This window comes from Bacillus rossius (assembly GCF_032445375.1).
Source record: "Bacillus rossius redtenbacheri isolate Brsri chromosome 4 unlocalized genomic scaffold, Brsri_v3 Brsri_v3_scf4_1, whole genome shotgun sequence".
Lineage (NCBI taxonomy): Eukaryota > Metazoa > Arthropoda > Insecta > Phasmatodea > Bacillidae > Bacillus > Bacillus rossius.
In genome coordinates, this window is record NW_026962010.1 from 9826358 (window position 1) to 9850675 (window position 24318).

A 24318-nucleotide genomic window follows, 5' to 3' on the forward strand; every position below is an offset into this window, starting at 1 on the left:
GAATTTTGGATGTCATTCTGGAATATAACACAAAAAAATTATGGAAACCAAATATTACTATCTTCTTTAATACAATATACACTATTCCGTTTAATTTCGTAATAGCGAGACAACATAAAATTATATAGTTTTAATTGAATATTGGCTCTACTGCTAAGACGCGTGCGTGTGATTTTAAAATGCGTTGTTGGGAAGGAGGGTAGAGAATCATGTAAACGTTGAATACTAATATTCCAGTCACATGTGGAAAATTTGTATTTTCAGGTTAAAAATGTTGGTATGAAATTAAAAGGTTTAATTTAAATATTGAGGTTTATTTGAAACTAGCTGCAATTTGATCCTGTGGTTCTCCAGACATCCTTATGAATACAGCGTAGCCGGGGCGGGGCTGTTATCAAAAAGCCAGGGACGTTTGATGTCAGTACGTTACGGCCAGGGCAGCCTAGCTGTTTTTCCATTCCAAGTGAAGATTGTTCAATATTTTTAAATTATTAATTTGTTTTTAACCTTTTTACTAAATTGGGGTACAGTTGCGTACCCGAGCGGATCTTCTCGGGCACCGGGTACAGACACAGTAGCCCGAAGTCGACGCTGGCGTGGTCCCAGAACTGCAGCACTCGGCTGCGCACACGTGTGAAACGCCCCCCCCCCCCCCCCCCCGGTGTCAGGGCAGAGGGAGGGCGCTAGGGTAACCGATCCCGCGGCGCAGGGTCGCAGGCGGAGCATGGTCGCCTGAAATTACACCGCGCCTCCACGGTCCCGCGCCGTTCCGACTTTCCGTTAGTCGTCAAGTTATTAAAAAAACTGAATTCAAAGATCGCGGACATAATTCACAATGGCGGAATCAGTTTTTTATAAATGTTTTATTAAAAAATAAAGTATTTTTTATTATTTTCTAAATTTTCCCCGAATTTTTTGGTTAATAATAACGGATTTTCAAGATGGCGACCAAAGTTCAAGATGACGGCCAAAGTTCAAAATGGCGGAATCTGTGTGTATCAAGGAGTAGGGAGGAGGCAACCTAACGGTGGATTCGTGAAGCATGTGCCACGCCCCCAATGATACCTAAAACATTGACAATGTCGATTATTTGAGTAGTAAACAATGTATTGTGAATGCATGCCTGTTATTGTTATTCAAATGTGTAAAACAGCCGAATTATGTGGTTTTGTTTAGCTTTACCAGTTTTAATGTTAAAATATAGTTTAATAATTTTTTTAAACCTACATAATTGCTCAAGTTTGTGACGAATCTTAGCCGGGAATTAACTCTTCGTTTTAAGTATTCGTGATTCCGTTAATATGTATTACACATAAATTAAATATTTTTACGTATTTATTTTGGACGTATCTTTAAATAGTCCATGGATACGAGCGGTTCGGAGGGAAAACTGGAAAAACATCAGCTAGAAGATCGTTTTCTGTTCATTTATAACCTGATTCGATTGTGAGAACTATGAAGCAAGTCAGATAAAAGGAAAATGCATTTTCTGTAGTTTTTCCTGCGTTTCCATGTCATTTGAAGCCTGCAGGATTTTTTTGCAGAAAAATATTACTAAAGCCTAGTGTGGCCACAACTCAAACTGACGATCACATTGCTTAAAATGAGTAATTTGCGAGATAGGTGATATTGCAAGATATAAGTAGTTGAGAGACCGCTTATAGTCATTAATTTCATGCTTTTTACTCATTTTGTATAAATTTTGCATTACAATTTTCTTTTAAAAAACTAGGCACTTCATTTTAATGAATGAAATCATGTTGAAAACTCTACAAATTTCATTTGCCTATACATAAAAGAATAATAGTTATTCATAGCTGCAGTACACTGAGTTGCCCGGGATAGACGCTGTGTGAGAGTGTTAGTAGTTGGAAATAGGGGGTTCAAGAACAGGCGGAGGATCGAGGATCCGGCGGCCATCTTGGATGACGTCATCTAATCCGTATGCTGATCCATGCTAATCCGTATGCTAATCTATGCTAATCTACGCTAATCCATGCCAATCTATGCTAATCCATGCCAATCTATGCTAATCCATGCCAATCTATGCCAATCAGTATGCCAATCTATGCCAATTCGTATGCCAATCTATGCCAATTCGTATGCCAATCTATGCCAATCCATATGTTAATCCATGCTAATCCATATGCTAATCCATGCTAATCCATCCGCCATTTTATATTTCTAGAAATTTCCACCAACTTCGAATCGTGACGTCACCGTTGCACTTTTCGTCACGGCCGCCATCTTGGATTAGAATTTTTTTTTCGAACTTTTGAAATTCGATGTAATCATCAGCCGCCATCTTGTTTCGTCTGCTGGTGGCCGCCATCTTGTTTTCGTCTGCTGGTGGCCGCCATCTTGTTTTCGTCTGCTGGAGGCAGCCATCTTGTGACGTCATATAGTTCTGTTGGTCGCCACCAGATAGCAGCAGGGATTATTTTATTTTAACTAAAATATTTTCAGTGCCGAGGCTGGGATTCGATCCATGGGACGTGAAAACGTCCAGGATGTCGTGGTTACGAGGCGGACACCTTGACCACTAGACCACGAGACCAATTGGGATATGGTGGAATAAATAATCTATATATGCTACGTACTGATGGCAAGTTTATGATAAATGGGGGAGGAGGGTGTTTTTGCCTTCCTTAATGCATACCTAAGGCCCCACATTTTAAATTAAAATTATTATACAGCCGCCATCTTTAATTCCAGCACAGACTACCAGATGGCGCTAAATTCAAATATTAGTTAGGGAGTCGGCAGGCAGGTGTCGCATGCCGCCATCTTGGTTCTCAAGTTGGCTGGTAGATGTCGCTAGTATCGCGCGCCAAATTCAAAAATTAGTTGCCAGAGACGCCGCCATCTTGGTTCTCAAGTTGGCTGGTAGATGTCGCTAGTATCGCGCGCCAAATTCAAAAATTAGTTGCCAGAGGCGCCGCCATCTTGGTTCTCAAGTTGGCTGGTAGATGGCGCCACCGTCGCCATATTTTAGTTAATATAATCGATACCAGATGACGCCACCATCGCCATCTTTAGTTCCTAGTGTTGCTACCAGAGTGTGCCACCGTCGCCATCTTTAATTCTTAAAGTTACCGCCGGAGCGCGCCACCATCGCCATCTTTAATTCATAAAGTCGCTACCGGATGGCACCACTGTCGGCCATCTTTAATTCAAGGTATTGTCGCCGGATGGTGCCAAGTTTGAATTTAAAAACCTACAAGTGTTATGCAATGTGTAACCAGTCGAGATAAGTTTGGAACCTGTAGCCATATTATTATTATTATTTATTAATGTATGTTTATTAAATATGATAGAGTATTTATAAAATATTGGTGTTGTGTAGAGTCTCTCTCTCTTCTTCTCGTAGTGGCGGAAGACATCTCGAAGGTAGTGTTAGAATTTATGTATTAAAGCAATCACTCTAGCTGAGGAGACTAATAACTTATAGTTACAATTCAATAATAGCGGCAATTAAATGTTTTGAAATTAAAGCAAACAACGTAAATGTTAAACACATATTTATTTAAATCTTATTACAAACAGCAAGGGTTAAGAACAATCGATGATTTAAAAGAAGTAAATAACGAGTAATAAAATCACATAATATTCACACACTACACATCATAGTGACAAAGGCAACATTAACTCGAGACCCAATTATACATAGTAGTATGGGTGGTCGAATAGCCAGAATTTAAGTAGCTGAACATTACAATGAGCGCAATGGAATTTGCCATACAGTTTTATACATTTATCCAGGCGGTTTCCATAAGTCTTTAAAAGTTTGGACTACCACTTTAGTGGAGCGATGCTGTGAGACCCCAGAACTCGCTCGAAATATCCTGCACAACACATTCCAAAAACATGACGTAGCCTATGGTTGACGGCACAAACACCCTGAGTGGCTCTGCGTGTTTCCTCCTGCCCGAACACGCGCTGCTGTGAAAGCCTCTTCCCGAGCACAGACGTCACTCCCGCAGCAGACAAAACAGGCGTATGCTACAGGAGCTAGAACAATTGAATAACCAAATATATTTAGACTACCCAACTACATAAATGACATGAGACAATCCCTGTGCGATAATCATACTTTAAATGTTGTAATGTATGGAAATAAATACTCTCCACTCATTTTTCAAAAATCAATACTTAATTCGACATTCATATTCAAAATCAACACTGAATTAAACACTCATTCTCCATCTGCACCCGATACAGAACTAAGTTACAAAAATTAAGATACACCTCTTAATATCAACTGTTTAAATTTTATTAAATCATAAAATACAATTTATAAATATTCTTCATCCAACTAAACATTATTTTATTCTATATAACATCTACATCTTAGAGCATTAAGTATACTGTACATGTTTCTTTGATAACAGGCAAATCTTTAATTTAATGATTGCATTTAATTTTTACAGTTAAATAATATTTTGAAAATTAAATGTTGACAAATTAATAACATGTCCAGCGGCCATATTGAAATTTTGTACTGTGATATAAATTTGAGGACAACGATCCTGAAGAAGCTAGTTGAATCATAGATCTCATCCAGTACCCGTGTACTGTGGTCAAAATGTCTTTTGATCCATCTGCTGAGTATGCAGAGGTAACGTCTGGATTCCGTCGTGTGTTCTTCGTGACAGCTGATGGTCAGTTCCAGCTGGAGGTCTGCAACTTTGGTCATCACTGGGTGTCGAACTGTGACGAGGACAACCTAGATGTACGCAATCAAGCATGTAGTAAGGTCAACTGTGTTATATATCATATACGACCTGACAGTAAATTTCCCACAAGCTTAGACATACTTAAGGCTGCATCAGCAACCGAAACGTTACGTGTGCGTCCAGGACAAGCGTCAATGAAGTGTGAGTTGCGGCGTAGCACCGGCGCGGTTATACCCCTTTTGTGATGTGAGGCACTGAATGTTGCAGAGAAATAATGTCATTTTTGCCAGTACTCACGATAACTGATGTGTGAAGCTGTGCTAGCTCTGCAAGGCTGATGCTAGTTCTACAGGTATGACTGCAAGGCTGCAGTGCTGATGTTGTCTCTAGGATGCTGAATGTCAGACTGGTTGTAACAACCTTTGGTGTCGTAGTACACACAAATTTATAATTCGTCTTCATCACTATCCCCCAAGCCACTATCCGTTCCTTCATCCACATCTTCGTTCGCCTCTTGCGCTTCCTTTGCGTCCTCGATGCAGGTCATAACAGCATGATATAAATAGGTAATAAATTCCTCTTCCTCAGGGAACTCAGCGAGAATGTTGAGGGTGGAGGATGTAAGGTGGTAATGTATTTCATTAAAGTCCATACCTATGTAGCGACGTACTACCTCCATTACAAATTCCCGAACATCGTCCATCGTAACACTGTTTAAATTACAATCGCAAACACTCTCCGCGTAAACACTGGTGGAAGCCATGATGATAGGAGCGTGGTTAGAAGCAGACTACCACGTTAGCATGGAGATGTCGTCAGAGCCCCACACACCACTGGGTGGCAGTTACGGTGACTCCAGAACTCGCTCGAAATATCCTGCACAACACATTCCAAAAACATTATGTAGCCTATGGTTGACGGCACAAACACCCTGAGTGGCTCTGTGTGTTTCCTCCTGCCCGAACACGCGCTGCTGTGAAAGCCTCTTCCCAAGCACAGACGTCACTCCCGCAGCAGACAAAACAGGCGTATGCTACAGGAGCTAGAACAATTGAATAACCAAATATATTTAGACTACCCAACTACATAAATGACATGAGATAATTCCTGTGCGATAATCGTACTTTAAATGTTGTAATGTATGTATAAACATTAATCATTCCGAAGTACTTGAAAAAAAAAAATGTAAGTGAGGTGTTATTCACCTTTAGCGCTTCTCGATTTCTGTATCTGCTACCCACGAATTAAATTGAGACGGGAAACCCCACCATTTCACAAAAGACCGGCCATTTCTTCGTTTGAGAACTTTCTCCACCAAATATGTGCCCGGATACATCGTAGGCTGGATCTCTTCAGCATAGAAGCCACCACGAATAGGCTTGTGGTCCAAGTCTTCGAGGTAGTAGGTCCTCGGTTCCGATTCACGAACGTGTGTCACACGGAAAAGTTCAGAACTCCAATTCGCCGTGAAACCTTTCTCAAAGACACCTTTCTGCTTGGAGATTCTCACAATGTCACCAACATTAGCTTTATTATTGCGTGTATCTTTCTTCTTCGTGTTGGTGAATACAGTCCCAAGTAGACGATCATCCTTTACATCTTTAGGCTTCATTTTCGTGGTAGAATGCACTGTGGAATTATATTCACTTATAAGTTTCGACAAAAGATCCAACCAAAAAACACCTCAAAGTCTTTTACAAACATAATATTTATTACTCAATTTCTATCCTACTACAGAATCACTTGCGAAAGCCAGCAATCTTATAAACATTTAGCCCTGCATAGACGTGCAACGACTACTTCTTAGCTCCAAATGGCTCCAAATGCTCCAAACAGCCTTCAAATGCTCCAACAGCTCCAAAAAAAGGCTCCAAATGCTTGACAGCTCCAAATGGCTCCAAATGCTCCAAACGGCTCCAAATGCTCCAAATGCCTCCAAATGGCTCCAAATGCTCCAAACGCTCCAAATGTCTCCAAAAGGCTCCAAATGCTTCAAAAGACTCCAAATGCTCCAACAGCTCCAAAAAATGCTCCAAATGCTTAACACAGCTCCAAATGGCTCCAAATGCTCCAAATGGCTCCAACAGCTCCAAAAGGCTCCAAATGCTTCAAAAGGCTCCAATTGTTCCAAGATCTCCATCTTCAATTGGTTCCAACTGATTCCAATTACTTTTCTTATCGAACTTGGCATGATTACTAACATGTCTTTATTAGTATACATTTTGACTGGCAGTGGTAACGTATTTTGCACCTTTAAGTTATAAGTTTTATTTAGAAATCAGATTTCGATAAATGGTAGATACCATTTGGAAAGAAAATATATTAATTTATCTTCAAGTTTATACACATACATTTAATTTAAGCCATTATTGTATGTAGCCAGCTTCCCTCAGTTCTTTGAGTATGAAGGATATTTCTTTAATGTTCGAATAGTTTCCTGCACAAAGCGATCCATGTAGTAGTCGTAGCCTGTCAACCAATATGTTAGGATCTTCCCATGAGGTATAATCAAACTCTTCTGCTGCGTTCATCATCCTTGCATGTTTATAATAAATATTATCTCTGGTGTCTATCGTTTTAACACCAACCTCAAGGTCACTTTTGTCATCGTGCCAGTGATTATCACAAGCTTGATCAGGATAATTTATTTTATTACGATGTTTCCATCGTTTTGGTCTCAAACCACCATCACAGTCTTCACTCTTGCATGCTTTTGGTGCTTCAGCACAATACTCAATCATGTCAGCCTTAGATGTGTCAGCACAGTCTTCGTTCACGCCAGCTTCTGATGTGTCACCACAGTCTTCAATCATGTCAGCACCACAAACTTTATCAGGATAATTTATTTTATTACGTCGTTTCCATCGTTTTGGTCTCAGACCGCCATCACAGTCTTCGATCTTACCTGCTTTAGGTGCTTCAGTACAGTACTCAATCATGTCAGCCTCAGATGTGTCACCACATTCTTCAATCATGCACGCTTCAGATGATTCATCAAAGTCTTCGACCTTGTAAGCTTCAGATGGTTCTCCATCTTTCTCATTTTCATGGAGACGACTAGATATTGGAGTAAATATATTTTCATTTCTAATGTGGTTACAACTACCTTCGTTTGTTTTAAATTTTAAATTATTATCTTCATCTAGATCAGTAATTTTAGCATTAGCTTTTTCGCCTTCGTTCCTCTTCCGCGATGTTGTAGCCCAGTCTTCGTTATCTTTATTCATCTTAATTGTACAGGTCTTGTAATGTCTATCCAAGTAATATCTTCTACCAAAGGATTTCTGACACTGACTGCAATGAAACGGTTTTTGACAAGGACCCAAATTACACTCGCTTCTCTCATGTCGTTTAGCATTCTTTCTCAAGGTAAACACCTTGCTACAGTATCTACAGTGATGACGTTTCGATACAGCGTCAGATCCTAAATCGGAATTCATATTAGTTACCGAGACTAATGCCAGATGCAAACTAAGAGTTTTAAATTAGATATATTACTTAAATAGAATTTTTTAATTATTTCATCAGCGAGAATTAATTTATCTCATTCAAAGGTACTTGTTGCAAGTAGTTCTGCTTTTCAACAACATATGACACCACGTATTGCTTGCAGGTAAATAATATTTCTTCCTTTCATGCGGGATGCAGGATTCTCACTAACGATCGCAATAAAGGGATGACATCTCTAGACTCCAAGGAGAAGGTAGTTTGTTCTTCCAGTTAGTGTTTCTCAGATTTCTCAGGGTATATATTATTATTTGACTGAATAATGATTTTTTTCTTTTAAATTCCACCTAATAAAAATAAAATAGAAGCACTCAGAGAAAACCATCAGGGATGATGTCGTTTATAAACATCATAAATTACCATTTTTTTTAAATATTCCAAATTTAATCCTGCTTAAGCAAAGAGTTCTAGCACAAGCGGGCTTGTGAACTCTCATGTTGCTTAAGCAAAGAGTTCACAAGCCCGCTTGTGCTAGAACTCTCATGTTGCTTAAGCAAAGAGTTCACAAGCCCGCTTGTGCTAGAACTCTCATGTTGCTTAAGCAAAGAGTTCACAAGCCCGCTTGTGCTAGAACTCTCATGTTGCTTAAGCAAAGAGTTCACAAGCCCGCTTGTGCTAGAACTCTCATGTTGCTTAAGCAAAGAGTTCACAAGCCCGCTTGTGCTAGAACTCTCATGTTGCTTAAGCAAAGAGTTCACAAGCCCGCTTGTTCTAGAACTCTTTGCTTAAGCAGGATTAAATTTGGAATATTTAAAAAAAATGGTAATTTATGATGTTTATAAACGACATCATCCCTGATGGTTTTCTCTGAGTGCTTCTATTTTATTTTTATTAGGTGGAATTTAAAAGAAAAAAATCATTATTCAGTCAAATAATAATATATACCCTGAGAAATCTGAGAAACACTAACTGGAAGAACAAACTACCTTCTCCTTGGAGTCTAGAGATGTCATCCCTTTATTGCGATCGTTAGTGAGAATCCTGCATCCCGCATGAAAGGAAGAAATATTATTTACCTGCAAGCAATACGTGGTGTCATATGTTGTTGAAAAGCAGAACTACTTGCAACAAGTACCTTTGAATGAGATAAATTAATTCTCGCTGATGAAATAATTAAAAAATTCTATTTAAGTAATATATCTAATTTAAAACTCTTAGTTTGCATCTGGCATTAGTCTCGGTAACTAATATGAATTCCGATTTAGGATCTGACGCTGTATCGAAACGTCATCACTGTAGATACTGTAGCAAGGTGTTTACCTTGAGAAAGAATGCTAAACGACATGAGAGAAGCGAGTGTAATTTGGGTCCTTGTCAAAAACCGTTTCATTGCAGTCAGTGTCAGAAATCCTTTGGTAGAAGATATTACTTGGATAGACATTACAAGACCTGTACAATTAAGATGAATAAAGATAACGAAGACTGGGCTACAACATCGCGGAAGAGGAACGAAGGCGAAAAAGCTAATGCTAAAATTACTGATCTAGATGAAGATAATAATTTAAAATTTAAAACAAACGAAGGTAGTTGTAACCACATTAGAAATGAAAATATATTTACTCCAATATCTAGTCGTCTCCATGAAAATGAGAAAGATGGAGAACCATCTGAAGCTTACAAGGTCGAAGACTTTGATGAATCATCTGAAGCGTGCATGATTGAAGAATGTGGTGACACATCTGAGGCTGACATGATTGAGTACTGTACTGAAGCACCTAAAGCAGGTAAGATCGAAGACTGTGATGGCGGTCTGAGACCAAAACGATGGAAACGACGTAATAAAATAAATTATCCTGATAAAGTTTGTGGTGCTGACATGATTGAAGACTGTGGTGACACATCAGAAGCTGGCGTGAACGAAGACTGTGCTGACACATCTAAGGCTGACATGATTGAGTATTGTGCTGAAGCACCAAAAGCATGCAAGAGTGAAGACTGTGATGGTGGTTTGAGACCAAAACGATGGAAACATCGTAATAAAATAAATTATCCTGATCAAGCTTGTGATAATCACTGGCACGATGACAAAAGTGACCTTGAGGTTGGTGTTAAAACGATAGACACCAGAGATAATATTTATTATAAACACGCAAGGATGATGAACGCAGCAGAAGAGTTTGATTATACCTCATGGGAAGATCCTAACATATTGGTTGACAGGCTACGACTACTACATGGATCGCTTTGTGCAGGAAACTATTCGAACATTAAAGAAATATCCTTCATACTCAAAGAACTGAGGGAAGCTGGCTACATACAATAATGGCTTAAATTAAATGTATGTGTATAAACTTGAAGATAAATTAATATATTTTCTTTCCAAATGGTATCTACCATTTATCGAAATCTGATTTCTAAATAAAACTTATAACTTAAAGGTGCAAAATACGTTACCACTGCCAGTCAAAATGTATACTAATAAAGACATGTTAGTAATCATGCCAAGTTCGATAAGAAAAGTAATTGGAATCAGTTGGAACCAATTGAAGATGGAGATCTTGGAACAATTGGAGCCTTTTGAAGCATTTGGAGCCTTTTGGAGCTGTTGGAGCCATTTGGAGCATTTGGAGCCATTTGGAGCTGTGTTAAGCATTTGGAGCATTTTTTGGAGCTGTTGGAGCATTTGGAGTCTTTTGAAGCATTTGGAGCCTTTTGGAGACATTTGGAGCGTTTGGAGCATTTGGAGCCATTTGGAGGCATTTGGAGCATTTGGAGCCGTTTGGAGCATTTGGAGCCATTTGGAGCTGTCAAGCATTTGGAGCCTTTTTTTGGAGCTGTTGGAGCATTTGAAGGCTGTTTGGAGCATTTGGAGCCATTTGGAGCTAAGAAGTAGTCGTTGCACGTCTATGCAGGGCTAAATGTTTATAAGATTGCTGGCTTTCGCAAGTGATTCTGTAGTAGGATAGAAATTGAGTAATAAATATTATGTTTGTAAAAGACTTTGAGGTGTTTTTTGGTTGGATCTTTTGTCGAAACTTATAAGTGAATATAATTCCACAGTGCATTCTACCACGAAAATGAAGCCTAAAGATGTAAAGGATGATCGTCTACTTGGGACTGTATTCACCAACACGAAGAAGAAAGATACACGCAATAATAAAGCTAATGTTGGTGACATTGTGAGAATCTCCAAGCAGAAAGGTGTCTTTGAGAAAGGTTTCACGGCGAATTGGAGTTCTGAACTTTTCCGTGTGACACACGTTCGTGAATCGGAACCGAGGACCTACTACCTCGAAGACTTGGACCACAAGCCTATTCGTGGTGGCTTCTATGCTGAAGAGATCCAGCCTACGATGTATCCGGGCACATATTTGGTGGAGAAAGTTCTCAAACGAAGAAATGGCCGGTCTTTTGTGAAATGGTGGGGTTTCCCGTCTCAATTTAATTCGTGGGTAGCAGATACAGAAATCGAGAAGCGCTAAAGGTGAATAACACCTCACTTACATTTTTTTTTTTCAAGTACTTCGGAATGATTAATGTTTATACATACATTACAACATTTAAAGTACGATTATCGCACAGGAATTATCTCATGTCATTTATGTAGTTGGGTAGTCTAAATATATTTGGTTATTCAATTGTTCTAGCTCCTGTAGCATACGCCTGTTTTGTCTGCTGCGGGAGTGACGTCTGTGCTTGGGAAGAGGCTTTCACAGCAGCGCGTGTTCGGGCAGGAGGAAACACACAGAGCCACTCAGGGTGTTTGTGCCGTCAACCATAGGCTACATAATGTTTTTGGAATGTGTTGTGCAGGATATTTCGAGCGAGTTCTGGAGTCACCGTAACTGCCACCCAGTGGTGTGTGGGGCTCTGACGACATCTCCATGCTAACGTGGTAGTCTGCTTCTAACCACGCTCCTATCATCATGGCTTCCACCAGTGTTTACGCGGAGAGTGTTTGCGATTGTAATTTAAACAGTGTTACGATGGACGATGTTCGGGAATTTGTAATGGAGGTAGTACGTCGCTACATAGGTATGGACTTTAATGAAATACATTACCACCTTACATCCTCCACCCTCAACATTCTCGCTGAGTTCCCTGAGGAAGAGGAATTTATTACCTATTTATATCATGCTGTTATGACCTGCATCGAGGACGCAAAGGAAGCGCAAGAGGCGAACGAAGATGTGGATGAAGGAACGGATAGTGGCTTGGGGGATAGTGATGAAGACGAATTATAAATTTGTGTGTACTACGACACCAAAGGTTGTTACAACCAGTCTGACATTCAGCATCCTAGAGACAACATCAGCACTGCAGCCTTGCAGTCATACCTGTAGAACTAGCATCAGCCTTGCAGAGCTAGCACAGCTTCACACATCAGTTATCGTGAGTACTGGCAAAAATGACATTATTTCTCTGCAACATTCAGTGCCTCACATCACAAAAGGGGTATAACCGCGCCGGTGCTACGCCGCAACTCACACTTCATTGACGCTTGTCCTGGACGCACACGTAACGTTTCGGTTGCTGATGCAGCCTTAAGTATGTCTAAGCTTGTGGGAAATTTACTGTCAGGTCGTATATGATATATAACACAGTTGACCTTACTACATGCTTGATTGCGTACATCTAGGTTGTCCTCGTCACAGTTCGACACCCAGTGATGACCAAAGTTGCAGACCTCCAGCTGGAACTGACCATCAGCTGTCACGAAGAACACACGACGGAATCCAGACGTTACCTCTGCATACTCAGCAGATGGATCAAAAGACATTTTGACCACAGTACACGGGTACTGGATGAGATCTATGATTCAACTAGCTTCTTCAGGATCGTTGTCCTCAAATTTATATCACAGTACAAAATTTCAATATGGCCGCTGGACATGTTATTAATTTGTCAACATTTAATTTTCAAAATATTATTTAACTGTAAAAATTAAATGCAATCATTAAATTAAAGATTTGTCTGTTATCAAAGAAACATGTACAGTATACTTAATGCTCTAAGATGTAGATGTTATATAGAATAAAATAATGTTTAGTTGGATGAAGAATATTTATAAATTGTATTTTATGATTTAATAAAATTTAAACAGTTGATATTAAGAGGTGTATCTTAATTTTTGTAACTTAGTTCTGTATCGGGTGCAGATGGAGAATGAGTGTTTAATTCAGTGTTGATTTTGAATATGAATGTCGAATTAAGTATTGATTTTTGAAAAATGAGTGGAGAGTATTTATTTCCATACATTACAACATTTAAAGTATGATTATCGCACAGGGATTGTCTCATGTCATTTATGTAGTTGGGTAGTCTAAATATATTTGGTTATTCAATTGTTCTAGCTCCTGTAGCATACGCCTGTTTTGTCTGCTGCGGGAGTGACGTCTGTGCTCGGGAAGAGGCTTTCACAGCAGCGCGTGTTCGGGCAGGAGGAAACACGCAGAGCCACTCAGGGTGTTTGTGCCGTCAACCATAGGCTACGTCATGTTTTTGGAATGTGTTGTGCAGGATATTTCGAGCGAGTTCTGGGGTCTCACAGCATCGCTCCACTAAAGTGGTAGTCCAAACTTTTAAAGACTTATGGAAACCGCCTGGATAAATGTATAAAACTGTATGGCAAATTCCATTGCGCTCATTGTAATGTTCAGCTACTTAAATTCTGGCTATTCGACCACCCATACTACTATGTATAATTGGGTCTCGAGTTAATGTTGCCTTTGTCACTATGATGTGTAGTGTGTGAATATTATGTGATTTTATTACTCGTTATTTACTTCTTTTAAATCATCGATTGTTCTTAACCCTTGCTGTTTGTAATAAGATTTAAATAAATATGTGTTTAACATTTACGTTGTTTGCTTTAATTTCAAAACATTTAATTGCCGCTATTATTGAATTGTAACTATAAGTTATTAGTCTCCTCAGCTAGAGTGATTGCTTTAATACATAAATTCTAACACTACCTTCGAGATGTCTTCCGCCACTACGAGAAGAAGAGAGAGAGACTCTACACAACACCAATATTTTATAAATACTCTATCATATTTAATAAACATACATTAATAAATAATAATAATAATATGGCTACAGGTTCCAAACTTATCTCGACTGGTTACACATTGCATAACACTTGTAGGTTTTTAAATTCAAACTTGGCACCATCCGGCGACAATACCTTGAATTAAAGATGGCCGACAGTGGTGCCATCCGGTAGCGACTTTATGAATTAAAGATGGCGATGGTGGCGCGCTCCGGCGGTAACTTTAAGAATTAAAGATGGCGACGGTGGCACACTCTGGTAGCAACACTAGGAACTAAAGATGGCGATGGTGGCGTCATCTGGTATCGATTATATTAACTAAAATATGGCGACGGTGGCGCCATCTACCAGCCAACTTGAGAACCAAGATGGCGGCGCCTCTGGCAACTAATTTTTGAATTTGGCGCGCGATACTAGCGACATCTACCAGCCAACTTGAGAACCAAGATGGCGGCGTCTCTGGCAACTAATTTTTGAATTTGGCGCGCGATACTAGCGACATCTACCAGCCAACTTGAGAACCAAGATGGCGGCATGCGACACCTGCCTGCCGACTCCCTAACTAATATTTGAATTTAGCGCCATCTGGTAGTCTGTGCTGGAATTAAAGATGGCGGCTGTATAATAATTTTAATTTAAAATGTGGGGCCTTAGGTATGCATTAAGGAAGGCAAAAACACCCTCCTCCCCCATTTATCATAAACTTGCCATCAGTACGTAGCATATATAGATTATTTATTCCACCATATCCCAATTGGTCTCGTGGTCTAGTGGTCAAGGTGTCCGCCTCGTAACCACGACATCCTGGACGTTTTCACGTCCCATGGATCGAATCCCAGCCTCGGCACTGAAAATATTTTAGTTAAAATAAAATAATCCCTGCTGCTATCTGGTGGCGACCAACAGAACTATATGACGTCACAAGATGGCTGCCTCCAGCAGACGAAAACAAGATGGCGGCCACCAGCAGACGAAAACAAGATGGCGGCCACCAGCAGACGAAACAAGATGGCGGCTGATGATTACATCGAATTTCAAAAGTTCGAAAAAAAAATTCTAATCCAATATGGCGGCCGTGACGAAAAGTGCAACGGTGACGTCACGATTCGAAGTTGGTGGAAATTTCTAGAAATATAAAATGGCGGATGGATTAGCATGGATTAGCATATGGATTAGCATGGATTAACATATGGATTAGCATAGATTGGCATACGAATTGGCATAGATTGGCATACGAATTGGCATAGATTGGCATACGAATTGGCATAGATTGGCATACTGATTGGCATAGATTGGCATGGATTAGCATAGATTGGCATGGATTAGCATAGATTGGCATGGATTAGCGTAGATTAGCATAGATTAGCATACGGATTAGCATGGATTAGCATACGGATTAGATGACGTCATCCAAGATGGCCGCCGGATCCTCGATCCTCCGCCTGTTCTTGAACCCCCTATTTCCAACTACTAGTGTTATATGACAGTGTGGTGTACATAGATAAATGACACACAATTCCTGTTTTGTATGTCAGAGCTATGATTTTCTGTCTACCCACGGATATCGGTTGAACGGTTTAGAAGTTGATTCGCTGCAGCGCCATCTAGCAGCGAGTTAGAAAAAAATGGATAGCATAAAAACCTTTTCCATGAAAAAACACTTCGATGTGCCAACTTTTAATGGCGATCGGTCAAACGGTGCCGGAATTTATCAACGTCATACATACATACCAACATACAATTTGATATATATGAGTATATAGATTTATTTTTGTATCAGTGCACGGTAGGTACTCTGTTACTATTAGTAAAAACACGACAAATTGCAAACAAGCCCAGTGATGCATTTTGTTCGTGTCAAAACAAATAAATAAACAAATAAAGGCAGTTATATTACGCATAAAATCCCTGCCAAATACTGTAAGGTGTTACCGGAATTATTTTGCGCTGGACGACTGATCGTAAAAGTGACCAAAGTTAGTCACGAAGAGAGTCCGTATTTCGAAACCATGTGGGAAAATATACACCCGGAGCCCGCAGGAGTTCGAATATGCACACAAATATGGAGTCCAGACCAAAGTCAATGAACTCGCAGATTTGTGCCAGACCATGATGTGGGTAAACATACTCAGGAGAGAAAAAAAAACTGCAAATTTATCTGTGTTGAGTAAACAGTAATAAACTCGTTGCGAACTGCTGCTAAATGAACGCCGTAATCTACTCAGCTTATCTGCTACGAAATGACAAAGCAGAATTATTAAATCGGTAACTGTAAGACTGTGCCATATATATCCTTCAAGATGATGGTAATAGAAATCGCATAGTGTTAAACAGCTTTTGATAACTAAGGCGAACTTTCAATGATCCATCGCATCCGTTCACTTGATGTAAGCTTTTGGACATACGCCATTGCTAAGCACATGTATGTTTGTAGAAAAAAACTAAAAAATACCCAAAAGACAAAAAACACAAATTAAGCAAAACATTGCTGTTGTCAACAGGATATAAACACCACATAATATTCCATAACAGGAATATGGTCAACAAAAAAAGAAAAACAAAGAAAAATGGACTAAGAGAACGAAAAAACCCCCACAAATGATGACAGCACAAAAATATTGAACCCCAAAAAAAATTCAGTACATCAGTTGAAACGAGACAAAAACACAACAAAACGAAAAGAGGAAACAAACACAACAGTTTTCCTAAACAGAAACAAGCGACGTTTCGGGAACTGTTGTCTGCTCCCGTCCTCAGGCAGAGACGCACATGGTACGAAAACAGGTGCGACTGAGTCATGCACTCCCATTGCACAAATCTTTCAAAGATAATATCGCATCCGTTCACCTGTCCGTTCGCCATCCATCTGTCCATCAACTGGCCGACCGATTCATAACACTCTGCACGTACGTCACCAAGTTTTGATGTGTCAACATCTTAGTTCTGGGCAAACGGAATTTGTTAGGAGTAATTTGGTTAATTAACGGAAGTCGCATGGAACGGAAACGTGTACCCACGGCGCTGCCATCTGTGGCGGATGACACGAACCAAAGTTTAAAATACAAAATGGAAACGTTTTAGTCTCAACAGTTTAATGAATTTTTAACAAGACGGGCGATATTTAAAAAAAAAATTCCTAATCGAAAATCAAGTCCAAGGCCGGGGTTTGGTATTTTTTCAAGTATTTTTCGATTTTATCGGAGCCATTTCATTGTATAGTTTAACTTTTGCTCGGCAAATAGAATGATTCGATAGTCGGCAAGGATTATAGCGGCGGGCGCAGAAACTACGTGTGATTTGCTTCAGGAAATCTAGTTGGAACAAAAAAAAAACAATTTTCGTATATTTATTACATTCGGCATTATTTCAAAAAATTCTTAATTTAGTGTACGAGTTTTGTATTATAAATGTCTTTGAAACTTGAGAACACATGAATTTTCTCGTTACAGAGGTTAGATGTTTTCACACTATTGGTGAGCACTAAAAGACTCGCTCTTTTTTTTCTAATTTGAAAAAAAAATTTACCTTGTGAATGTAGATTAGTCAGTTCGACAACCATGTTAGCTAGCATATTTAAGTTAAATAATTAAACTCTATTTGTTCCACTACGATATATATATATATATATAAGATAACCGTACGTTGAAATAAATTCTACGAGTTTAGGTCAATTTTATTTCAAATGGCAAAATTTAAATCATGTTCAACGCAAATTAAAGACAGGAGATGGAAACAACTTAACAATAAAAAAAACATCAAAACCTTCTAATACAGTAAACGTTGGTGGCAATACTTTGCAAAATTTGGAGGTCATATCCGTTCCGTCCATCGAAAGGTAGAGACCGGAAAAATTCGCGCTTTCGATGACCTCTAGGATAGACTCCACAACCCTCTACATACTCAGGCAAATGCCACCTGCTCATTGGCTATTGACTCGTGACACCTGTCGACTGGGACGCTTGCGATTCGATACTATGTGGTTGAAGGTTTTCCATTGGGTCAAAGTCCTTCAGATAAACTGTAAGCCAATCACATAAGCAATATAATGGTACAGTTGTTTGGATTCTAGCATATCGTGAAAAGAATCCGCGAATTTTTCCGGTCTCTATCGAAAGGTAAAGCTTGGGAAGCTTTTGACGGACGAACGGATGGAATTTTCCGGGGCTTCTGATTGGCTTGAGGACACGTGACTGTCGGATGGACGGAATTTGACTGGCACGACGGATCATTGCGAATCCAGCTTTTGAAGGGGCGATTACAGGGGTAGCGTGAAAGGGGTGGCAGCTAGGGCAAGTAATGCTATCGCGGTCACTCTTCTCGTGTAATCGCTCCTCAACAGAAGTCCAGGGTGACCTTGTACTGGCAAAGTTTTCCGCGAGGTCGGTGATCGTTAGAGACCGGAAAAATTCGCGAATTAATTTCGCGATAGGCTAAAATACAAATAGTTATACCTCAGTGCTGCCTCTGCTATTGGCTCACAACTCACCTGGATGACTCTGGGCCAGTGAGAAACACTCAACCAACGCTGTATCGAATCACAGGCTGCTACGTTGGGACACCTTACAAGACAGCAGCCAATGAATGGGTTACATTTGACCAATTGTACGTATAACTAGGGAGTTCATCCTACAGGTCATTGAACCAGCGAATTTTTTCGGTCCTTAGTGATCGATCGTGCTTCGGTCGATCTGTTGTCAAACTTCTGGCACACCCTGGGGCAGTTTCCGGCTACTCACAACTATTTAAAACACAGAGTTCGCTTCTGGTCGCCAATAATCCCAACCATCTCAGGAGCCCGCCTTACTTGGACACATTAATGGTGTGCAGAACTGCAGAAGAAACCACGTGATTTTAAAACTGCTCGTGATATCAGAGTAGGAACTGTTTACGCAAATCACTTAAGAATGCGCTGAGGGCGTATGAGTAGTTCTGTTTCCGTATTTCGTTTCTAAACTGTATTTATAAAAGAGTGGAAAGAGCTAAAAACACGTGTTTTCAGAATACGTTTTAGACATGAAACGCCCAGTGCAGATTTTTGAAAGCACTAAAAGGACTTTCATTGCAAATTTATAACGTAACGTTTACAGCTCAACTATCATACTTAGTTGTTCTATGCACGACGAGAACACTGCTCGTCAGTTCAAAGCCTTGCTCTTAGAGGCGATACCGCATTAAAAGCACCAGGAGCGTCGCACTTATCATCCCGCCTCATTAACAGGTGGGCCCCTTAATACAAACGTCACATTTATAGCTATATTTGACAACAGGATTACCATATTTAATGACTACCAGGAAAATTTAATTTAGTATTTCACAAAAAAATTAAGGATTACAAAAATTACTATACATAAAGAGTGAGGCCCTGCAACTATCAGTAATTAATAGAATAGCATAACAGTCAATGGTAAACATAACAAGAATATCACCCCTTTGATAGATTCAGCAGTCAAAAATTAAACTTTTCAGTTTTTAAAAAGAAAAATTAATACAATCTAAAAGTAATTGCTGAATATTTATTAATGAATAATAACGACCATTGTATCTTCAAAAAAATCGAATTATAAAAAAAAATAGTATGAGGGTAAAAGGAACCTAATGACACCAATCGAAACACTAAAATGCAGACGCCTAGCAGGTTTTAGAGGCGGGAAGACTTCATCAGATGGAAGTTCTAGAATGAACTCAATTGTGAAGTACAGACTGAAAGTAGACGAACTCAGTGGAGTTGAGAGACGGGGAGACGCCAGCGTTGCCAAGTCACTCTTGTTTACCCAGACGACGGGTTGCGTGATCCCTGATAGAGCCGCAGACGTCAGTCAGCTGATGGGGAGCTGCGAGGTCGACCTTGAGCGACCTTATCTTCGGCTCGTTCACGCGCGCGCTAGATTCACCCGACGACGACCGCTGAATTTTTTTCCTAGCCTAAGTTATTCTAAGTGTGTAAGGGGAGGGTCCAGGTTAGGGGAGGACCTAAGTGTGTCTCAGGCCAAAGCTCTACCATGCGGGGTATTAGCGATGCAGAACAAGGGCGCGTTCATCATGTGCTAATTGGGGTTTAATGGCCAGCCATGTCTGCGATTGGCACCATGGCTGACGCCCCATTGAAAGTCTAGCTTAAAAGCTAACTAATGTGACCCAGGTAAAACCTGCATAGACACAGAGAAAACCTTGAAACTATTCAAATTAACACCTGGGACATTCTTCTATGGACAGACTGTAGTTCTCCCACGAACCAAACCGAGCTTCCAAGAGCAGCGTGTGAACGTCAATAAGCGAACGGCACAGCAGTGATGTCTCAGGGAATGTGGAGGATTGTAGAAGCAAGCACTGCAGCTCGCCCTGAAGAACTGATAAAAACTTGTTCGATATGTCACTCGGAGCGAAGTCCATTCAGAGCGGAAAGACATCACGCGGTGTCAGCAAACACAAACACTGAGTCAATAATCTTTCAAACTTTCCTCACTTCCGCCTTTATCGCAGCATTAAGGCGGAACGAATTTCATCACGTAAACCAGTAAAAGTTAAATTTATTACGGAAATATTTTTTTTTAAATCTAGTAGAGTATAAAAAAACTTACCACTAAAACAACGCTGCGAAAGTTACCGTGCCCACGTATGCTCTTTATTATTTATTTGTTTTGTGTACAATTATTAGCATTGTATACTGCAATGCTTAAGGTGGGAGTCAAAACACAAACAAAGACTGACATCCATTTTAAAATAGCTTTTCTTTCGCCCGTCGTTATTCAAGAATTAATTTGTTCTCCTCCCATTTTGTTTTCTCGTTTCCTTTTTCAGCCAGCCCTCCCCTCCTTTTTTCCATAAATTGTTTTTATTAGATATTATATATCTCAGTCCAACTACCCAAGTCTAAATAAATCAGCCTGTTCTGTATTCAATTTTAGGTAGTTTTCAAAGAAATTCTACCTATTGTAGCCGTTACCATGGTTCGACTTTCGGAAAATTTATATGTAGTTTTTCGTATCATGGTCCATAGACCCCAAAACCATCGTCAAACTCAAAAGTTTATATATATATGTATATATATAAATTTTGAGGACACAATAACTGTCGCAATTTTTCACAAATCACTTCCAATCTGATTCATAAAATATATCAGTGGAAAATCTCAGTCGAGTTCGTTAATGGGTAATATCCGACGATAGGGGTAGAAATGGGGGAGGTTTATTGAAAAACAGAAACATCGATGTAACTTCCATAATATGGAAAATATCACATACGTTTGATTGTATTATAACTCGCAGGAGTAGTACCAAATTTTTCTGTCTTAAAACGTTTTTGATCCGTCCAACCATAACTGCAAGGGGTTGAAAAAACAAGGGTTAGAGGACAAAAATAAATTCCAACTCCCTTCGAAGGAACACTATCAGATTCGTACGAATTTTGTTTGTAAATCCTATACTTTTTATCTAAAACTTTTGTCTGAAACAAATTTTGATTGCACGAACCATTGCTATAAGGGGTTAAAAAAATAAGGGGTGGAATTTAAAAAAATCATATCTCCCTTAGTAGGTACACGACCAAATCCGTTCAAATTGTTTGTAAATCTTATAATCTTTATCTAAAACTTTTGTCTAAAACAATTTTTTCTTAAGACAAACCATTGCTGCAAGTGGTTTAAAAAAACGGGGGTAGAAATTTAAAAATTCATAAAATCCGTACCTTTGGCACTATTAAACCCATTCCTTTTTGATTGTAAACCCTAAAAATAATATCTAATACTTTAGTTCAAAATTATATTTTATATGACCAACCATTACTGCAAGGGGTGGAAAATAACAGGGGCTGAAAGACAAAAAAAAATGATAAGTCCCTTAATATGCACAACGTTCACATTATTTTTAATATTATAATTTTTATCTAAAACGTTTGTCTGAAACAATTTTTGATGATACAAACCATTATTTAAAGAAGTTGAAAACGCCTAGGGTTGGAATCAGAATATTAAAAATAAAAAAAATCTCTACCCGGCCCGGTACACTATCGAATACAGTCTTATTTTTGTTTAAGTGTCTAAATATGTACTAAAAGTATTGTGAAAATAAAATTTTTGTTTACTTAACCATTACTGGAAGGGGTGGAAATAACAAGGATTGAAAGTAAAAAAAAATAATCATTACTCATTTTAAAATAGATATACATTTCTATATAATCCGTTATAATTTATTGTATGAATCATAAACTTAATCTAAAACTTTGGCTAAATAATTTTTGATGAAACGAATTATTAACATAAACACATGGGTTGAAATTTAAAAAATGCAAAACTTTCTTAGTATCAAATTCGTTTGATATTTTTTCAAACTAACTTAATATTATTCAACCTTGGTGCAAAGCAAAATTTATACGACCACGTTATTAGTGCAAGGGATGAAAAATAGTGTTTGAAAGTAAAAAAAAAAAAAATTCTTTAGATGGCATATAATATGAAATTCGATCTAAGCTATTTAGTGTTGCGTTCTAAACTATTAAATGCTGGATACATTGAGTTACAAATATTCGTAATATTTTCGCTGCATGGAAAATGAGCCAATATTTAATCGATCATTTTGTAACATTGAAGAACATAAATATTTTATGTACATAAAGTTATTAAAATGTTCCAGAAGTTTATAGAAGATTCCAAAATATTTCCAGAATAAGTAGGTTCTTCTAAATCTACTGACGCCTGTAGGCTGTGCCGCAAGAGATTTTTAAATATATATATTTTTTTTCAATCACAAGAGATGGGCATTTTAAAATTTTATTTTTGTTTTGGTCAATATTTTAGATTGATTTTTGTGTGCCCGAGTTAGTTGTTGATAATATAATTCTAGTTGATTCTACAAACTGCTCTGCGAACAAAGATGGCGTATTTGAATACATGTACTTCCGTGATGGCTAGATCACCACCAACACGGACCTCCTAATCGGAAATTGATACGCCATTTCATTGCGAACCGGAGGTGTTTAGGGAAGAGATACAATGAGAGGCTGAGACGACACATTTCCACTAACCTGTGGCTGACTCATAGGAGAGCCCATCCTAAAAATAAATATTAAAAAATCTCTTACCGCACAAACCACAAACTCCGTAAGTTGGAAACAAATGTTTGACAGTGTGACAATATCAATGTTTACACTAAACGGTTAAACACAGGTGTTAAACTAAACGGTGTAAAACAGGACTACTTACCCCCTTTTCTTCCACCAGTGTCGCTACCCGTCCTGGCTGAAAGCAAAACAAAATAAACATTAAAACTAGTACTCCAAGGAAAAGCCACGAATACCTAACTCTCCCAAGGCTTTCAATAAACATGCATTATTCAGTACAATGTTAGAATGAGAACAGTTTATGTAATATAACTATATTTTATAAAAAAAAAATGACACGTTTTTCTGTCCGGCAAAAATGGCCTTAGAGAGTAATCAGTCGAGACCTTTGGTGAAACATGTTATCTGTTTCGTGATGTCCTACTTTCTTCTTTCTTATATATGCCTCAGGAACACCGCAGTGTAACTACGCTGTTTACGTATTGACTTTCTAGAAACCAACGAACAGCGAGTAAACTCATGCAAAATTCTCAAAATCAAGTCTATATCAGGTGTTCATTGGACTGCTGTTAACATTCCACTTCCTCTTTCTGGTCGCCGTGATTCGGTAATATGATATTCATGTTTGTCATTTACTTCTTAGCATTCAAGGCATCTCAAATAAGTTGGAGTTGTTTACCAATAACACGGGTCATTCAGTGTACAAATACTTACAATCTAGAGTGCACCACATGATAACACGAATTTTGATGGTAGCTTACATTAGACGTTAAGAATCTTTAGAAAGAATATTCTAGTAAAAATAAGAGATAACCTAGGTTCGTCTTATTAATGGCATACTGTTTCTATAAATAAGAGATTTTTTTGTTTTCTTTCGGAGAATTCCTTTTCCCCCACTAATTAATTCCGTCGCTGCCCCATACCCCATACCCCATCTCTCATCACCTCACGCATTATCCAGGCTGGCCGGAACGACAGGTCTGTCCCTCGGGTAGCAGCCGGCTCCTGTGAGTGTCAGACATATTCCAGACACGTAGACCCTGCTTCAAGCTACGGACCTGTGTCAGCAGTTATGCAGTCAGAAGAGCA

At 39.0% G+C, this 24318-nt stretch overlaps 1 protein-coding gene across 1 annotated transcript in view; it reads right to left on the reverse strand.

The window, feature by feature from the left end:
- The window catches only part of LOC134541495 (glutathione-specific gamma-glutamylcyclotransferase 1), a 44524-nt gene that overhangs the window by 13073 nt on the left and 7133 nt on the right, over positions 1-24318 (reverse strand). Inside the window, exon 2 of the mRNA XM_063384984.1 lies at positions 23372-23407. Coding sequence (XP_063241054.1) covers positions 23372-23407 — 36 coding nt within the window. The remainder of the gene's footprint in view (positions 1-23371; positions 23408-24318) is intronic.